The 6,557-nt window shown below is 42.7% G+C and overlaps 1 protein-coding gene across 2 annotated transcripts; it reads right to left on the reverse strand.

The window, feature by feature from the left end:
- Positions 1–823: 823 nt before the first annotated feature.
- LOC103254152 (diphosphoinositol polyphosphate phosphohydrolase 3-beta) lies at positions 824–6,443 on the reverse strand. 2 transcript variants are annotated; one of them, XM_021709663.1, is made up of 2 exons: positions 5,939–6,443; positions 824–2,112 (listed from the first exon to the last, which is right to left on the reverse strand). In XM_021709663.1, coding segments are annotated over exons 1-2 (495 nt in total). In that variant the 5' UTR covers positions 6,433–6,443; the 3' UTR covers positions 824–2,111. The 2 variants fall into 2 exon arrangements, with proteins under 2 accessions (XP_021565338.1, XP_008050484.1); XM_008052293.2 differs by lacking the exon at positions 824–2,112 and having other exon boundaries at positions 5,938–6,443.
- Between the last annotated feature and the right edge of the window lie 114 nt (positions 6,444–6,557).

Here is a 6,557-nt window from a genome sequence, read left to right on the forward strand (position 1 = left end):
TGTGTGTGTGTGTGTGTGTGTGTGTGTGTGTGTGTGTGTGTGGGATGTGTGCACCTAACAATTCTACAGCTATTGTTCCCCTAAAAAAAAAAGTATTCAAGGGCCAGGAGCAGTGGCTCATGCCTATAATCCCAGCACTTTGGGAGGCTGAGGTGCGAGGATTGCCCGAGCCCACGGGTTTGAGACCAGTCCAGGCAACTTGGCGAGACCACATCTCTACAATAAAAATAAAAAAATTTTTAAAAAAAGCAAGGCATGGTGGTGCACTCCTGTAGTTCCAACTACTTGGAAGGTTGAAGCAGAAGGATTGCCTCAGCTCAGCACGTCGATGCTGGGGTGGCCGTGAGTGTGCCACTGCACTCCAGTCTGGGCGACGGACTGGGACTCCCAACTAAAAAAAAAAAAAAAAGTATTCAAATAATGACTTATATGGATTTTTAGAAAATTCTATAAACTTACTCATTGGAGGCTCCATCCCTTTGGTTTTTCACATTGATATGAACTGAACTGTAGATGTTGTCAAAACCCTTGCTCAATACCATGTGAGAATCCATTCTCATTTTCCAGTAGAAATAAAAATTTAACTTTTTCTGTTCAGTGGGCCAAATTAAAAAAGAATCTTCTAACTTTGGTCTGTGGCAAGGGAACCATTAACTACTCCCGGATATGCCCCCTTCTCTTTTGGGGCATTTCACTTCTTGGGCCAAAACTGGTACCCCAGAGCCAACATTTTTTAAACAATCTAAAATTTTTCTTTTTTTTCCCTCTCTCCCCCTTATATATTAGCATTACCAAGAAGAACTCGAGTAATTATTTTCACTAACTTTTTATTATGAAAAATGTCAAACATACAAAAGTAGAAATGATCATATATAATGAACCATCATTTTAACCATCACAAAACCTCAACAATTATCAAGGCCAATCTTACTTTAAAAATGCACTTAACATCAAGCTTTATTACTCTGAGGCAAATTCCAGACATCAAAATCATTTCAACCATAAATACTTGAGAATGTAGATGAGGGCTCTTGTTTCCAATATAATCACAAAACCATTATCTCAACTAACATCAAATATCCAGTCAATGTTCAAATTATCCCAATAGTCTCATAAATGTATTCATTTTACAATTTGGCCAAATCAGGATTCAAATAAAGTTCATACAATTGGTTAATATGTCTCTTAAGTCTCGTTTAATCTACAGGTTCAACCTCCATCTTTTTATTTCATCTTTGCAATTTATTTACTGAAGAAACTGGGTCATTTGTCCTGTAGAATTTCCTGCAGTCTGGATTCTGATTTCTTTGTGGTACAAAATAATGTTTCTCTGTCCCCTGTATTTCCTATAGTTTAGAAATTATTTCTAGAGACATGACCAAATTTAGGTTCAAAATTTTGGCAAATATATATAATTTTTTTAAGAGATGGATCTTGCTATGTTGCCCAGGCTGGACTCAAACTTCTGGGTTCAAGCAATCCTCCTGTCTCAGCCTCCTGTGTAGTTGGGATACAGGCACACCCCACTGTGCCCAGTTTTGCAAACATATTTTATAGGTGGTGTAGTATACTGCCATCTGGAGGCATATGTCTGGGATGACACAGACATATGAGTAAGAATTTTTGCTTCCTAATATCTCACGGCTGCCTTGAAACAATTATATGACACCTGATATACAAAAACCACATATACACTAGACAGATTAGAAGGAGAATGCTTACCATTCAGTACCATTACAAAATATTTAAACAAAACTTCAGTGATGCCTACCATATTATAAGCAATGTCTTATATGCAAGATATGTAAACAGACAAGGGAAAGAAGTTCCTTGCATTTGAGGGCATATAATCTGGTGGGAAATACAGACACATAACCATAAAAAGTACAAGAAAAGCCAAAGGTGCCAAATTGGAATTCGGTACAGATACAGTGGCAGTGCAACAACCTAGAAAATAGTCATTGTAATAAACAGGGAAGAAGTGTCCAAAAGCATAGGATGAGCTATATCCTTGGAGTGTGAACAAGCTCACCTGTGCTTCACAATTCGATTCATCATTGGGTTCACACACTTGATTCTTCCAAAGCAAATCTCAACATCTATGCCATTCACCTAAAAAAAATCTTATTAATAGGGTTTTATTGGTTCATCAACTCCTCTAGTCAACAAATATTTATTTATTGAGGACCCACTATGGTTCATCAACCACTCCGAACTGGGAAAGTTTTCAGTGAATTTTCCAGGGCAGTTCCACTGTGAAGCCAGATGAGAGCATAAGGGAATTGTCTCAGTTATATTATACAGCTGAGAAATCAGAAAAACACTGGTAGCAGACATTTCTAATCTATGGATCCATGACAGACGTCTCCAAATTCCAGCCACTGTTGTAGGCTCTGAGGACATGGGAAGGATTCAGGCTGGGTCCTAGTGTTCAAAAAGTTAACACTCTAACAGGCCAACAGGCATTCAGAAAGATTACAATACTAGAATGATGCTGAGAATACTTATTTTGCCTGGTGTCTCCACAAAAGGAACACTGAGAAAGAAAACTGTGGCTAGCTGTTAGTACTGTAGGCTTTAAAGCAGCATTTTCACCTCCCTTTTCCAAATCAATAATTATTGAAGGAGGAATTGCTTTCTTACGATTAAACTCCACTTAAAGGCAAGTGAGAGGAGGAGTAACTCCATTCTCAGAGCCCCTTAAGCCATCTGTCCCACAAGGGCCCGCTAATGTTGCTGCTACTTTGCAAGCTCGTACAAGTTCCTGCTCTTACACACTTAAATTTTTATTGATATTTCTAAAATGTTGAAATCTTTACAACAATCATTTCAAATAAAGTCATACAATGGACTTAAAAATATTTATAGCCATCCCTTAGCCCTTCCAGGGTTACTTCTTTCAACAGTAACCTGATCAACAGAAATAGGTTTCTTAGAAAATATGAGAGACATTCAAAGCAAATTTTGTATCAAGTGTAACAAAATTACCTTTACTCCATCATGTCTTCTTCAAACTGCTTTTAGGATAAGAAAGAATAGGCACTTGTACAGTGGGGGAAGAAAATTAGCCTTTTAAGAAACATTCTGAAAAGTTTCTACTTTATGTTTGAAAGTCTTAATTACCTTAAGTACACTGTTTTTACTTGGGAGGGAATGAGCTGAAAAATTCAGCTGTATATTTTTACTGCAACTATCACATAAATAATGCATAGGTACTATGTAATGACTGTAAGAAAATCCTACAGTGCATCAGAATTTTGGAGAATGGAAGTTACAGACACCATTCGGTTTACCTCTGTATCAACAGCTTTACTCTAAAATTTTGGATTACTCTTTTAAAATGAAAGGCTATTTGGGCCCTTTCATTTAAGTTTTTTCTAGATTGAACTCTAGAAGTATATTTAACGAGAACTATCTATGTGAGTTTGAAAGTTTACTTTAAAATGTGGTGACTAAAATGTTCTGTTGTAATTTAGGAATGAAAGCCTTGGAAGTTTTACAAATTCTATAAACCGAAGGCATCTGGACCCTGAAGAAAATCCTCGCAGGTAACAGTAATCAATCCAAATGATTCCGGATAAAACAGCAGATTACAGTCCAACAATTCTTAAGAGTCAGTTACCATCAATACTTTACTTTTCACTTGTCAAATACATAGATCAAAAGGCAAAACAATATTGTGCATTATTATCTCCAAGAATGCTATGTATGAATTGAAACTCCCAGGTACTTGCCGCATTGTATAGTTTTATGCATGAAATAAAGTAATAAAGAAAAATCCATTTCTCTGCTGTTAGTGTATACTTTGAAGAACCTCAGGTTACCGAGAACATCTGTTAGTCGATTTGAATTATTGGAATAGAAAAATTCAACTTGTGGGAATTTTAAAAGTTTGTTTAAAAAATAGGAAGACATTTTTCTATAAAAAGACAGGTAAAATGTGATAATATTAGATAATTCTTCATAATTTAGAACATAAAATTATATGCTTGGTTCTTTAAAGCTATTGATTTTTTAATTCAAATCATTCCCTTGACAACATTAATTTTGTTAACTACATATACTTTATTTAGACATATTTATATATGGCAATTAACTTATTTTAAAAGCAGTGACACCAATTTTTTTAAGTAACAATATTCAGTTCTACCAGCGACTGTGTTCTTTTTAAAAGTGAATTTGTAGAATTACAGAATATTTAATTATTTTCCTCATACATTTATCATTGGTGTGCAGAATACATTTAAGATGTTATGTGATATATGGAGAAAGGTATCCCCACTCATACTATCTTCACAAAGTAGCCTTTTTCTCAATATCATGCGAGAAGATGAGTTCCAGGAAAGGAATCTAGCCTTTATACAGTGAATCCCGAAACTTCTTAATAGTGCATAACAGTGAACCAAAAAAGTTAAGTGACCCAAAATATGTACCAATAATGGTTGAGATATGAAATACTGTAGGATGCCCTAAAAATCAGGAATGACCTTTCCAGCCCAATGCCCTGTTCACAAAGTAGGCTTTCCTTCTACCTCATTTCAGACAGGGCTGGGGGAACAGAGGAAGTTCCAGAAGAGAGATTTCTGTATCCTAGATGGGATTCCTGATTTCAAGCAAGTACTGAGGCAAACGTAACAGCTTTGCATTTGGCACCCAAACAAAGGTGGTCCCACGCGACCAAGGAAATAAAAAAATGACCCTCGGTCTTGGAAAAGGATTGTTCAGGTATCCCAACAGTTTGAGACGTCGGTAGCAGCTGAAAGTCCAGAGAGCCAACTCACCCAACCGGGTGGTCTCGCCACAAGGGAGTCCATTCCTGTGGCTACCGGGAGTCAGGGAGGTCGAAGTGGGAAACCACTACATTCAAAGGTGGGCGATAACTTTCTCACAAAGGCCAGCGGATTTTGAGAAAACCGTGGTTCCGCTAGGGTGCCGGGTAAGGGGCGATGGGGGCTGGAAGTCGAGCGTGCCACATCGCATTCTAGGAATACAGTTTTTGTGACAAGACGTGTGCATCAAGACGTGTTTGGCTACCAATTCGCCAGCACTGTCTACGCTATAAGGCAACACCTTGTTACACTGCGCACAGGGCAAGTGGCCCTCGCAAGTCAGCAGCGACAAACGACCGGTTGTGAAAATGTGGTGAAACCCACACGATCTCGGTATGAACAGACAAAGACATTTCCGAAAAGGGCCAATCAGATCACATTTCTCGAGCTAGAATTCCTGTCGGGTGCACGAGACGTGCAATTTCGCCCGTTTTAAAAAATTCGAGACCGATGTGTGCAGCCCACTCCCACCACCGCAGGGATCGCTGACAGGGGCGGACGCCACAAAGGCGAGAACAACTTCAGAGAAAAATACTCCTAAGAGACGCCCACACAACCAAGCTGGTCGGACTTCACAGGCCTCCGCGACACAACGAAGCACAAGACTGGCATCGAAAATGCGCAGGCGACACTCACGCACGAGCGTGTGCGAGATGTAAGAAAGGGGCCCGAAACATGACGGGGCGCGTGCCCCCCGCCCCCCACCCCCGCGCGCGCGTGCATGCGCGCGCGCGTACACACACACACACACACACACACACACACGCACCCACGCACCCACGCACCCACACGCCCCCCACACCCCCCAAAAGCAGGGAGAGCAGTCAAGGCACCTTAAAAAAAATCGCAAGCGGCTTTGGCTCACGGAAACATCTTCCAGCGTAACCAAGAAGCGGGTGTGCAAGCGTCTGAAAAACGCGCAAATTGTCTGAAAGCAGCGCCTGGCAACGGAGACAGTTTGCAAGCGTGATTCAGAGGTCTGCCAAGGAAACAAAAGAAGCCGCCCTCCTCCCCGTGAGCCCGCACATGGCACGAGGGGTGCTCCCGGCAGGGCTGGTTTCAAGGGAGGCGGACAATCAGCAGGCTGTGCGGGAGCGAGCGGTACATACTAGGGATCGCTATCTGGCAGGGACGGGGCCATGGAGTTTCCATTGGTTGGGGAACCGCCCAGCTTTAGTTTTTCCAGGTACTCGGCATGCACGGGCTTGTGGCACTGGAGAACCTTGATGGCATCTTCGACTTTGAACCACTCTCGCTTCCTCCCAATGCTAACCGCGTCTTCCCAGTCCTCCAGCAGCTCAGTGACAGTCAGGACATACACGTACGTTCGGTGCTTGCGATCTTGGTTCTGCTCGAACACGCCCAGGAGCCGGCCTAACTTCCCCTTGACTCCCGCCTCTTCGTACACCTCTCGGACCGCCGCACCGCCCGGCTCCTCCTCGGGCTCCATGCCCCCGCCCGGCACGATCCAGCGGTCCGGGTACCGACTGCTACTCACTAACAGCACCTCGTCCTCGCGCTCGCTCCGGAAGCACAGGCACGCCGCCCGCTTCTTGAAGCCCTCCGGGTCGTAGGTCCGCGTCTGGTTCGGCTTGCACTTCATGCTCGAGGCCGCCGCCGAGCCGCCGGGGAGCTGGGAAGAGAAAGGGCCGAGGCGAGGGGCGGGGAGAGAGAGGCGCCGCTGCCCGCGAGCCCCGGAGCCCAGGCAGAGACGGGGCGGGGGCGGGG

Source organism: Carlito syrichta, unplaced genomic scaffold (assembly GCF_000164805.1).
Source record: "Carlito syrichta isolate Samal-C Ts95f unplaced genomic scaffold, Tarsius_syrichta-2.0.1 Scaffold271413, whole genome shotgun sequence".
Classification (NCBI taxonomy): Eukaryota; Metazoa; Chordata; class Mammalia; order Primates; family Tarsiidae; genus Carlito; species Carlito syrichta.

Coding starts and splice junctions, on each gene's coding strand:
- LOC103254152 (XM_021709663.1), bottom strand. CDS start 6,432: ATGAAGTGCAAGCCGAACCAGACGCGGACCTACGACCCGGAGGGCTTC.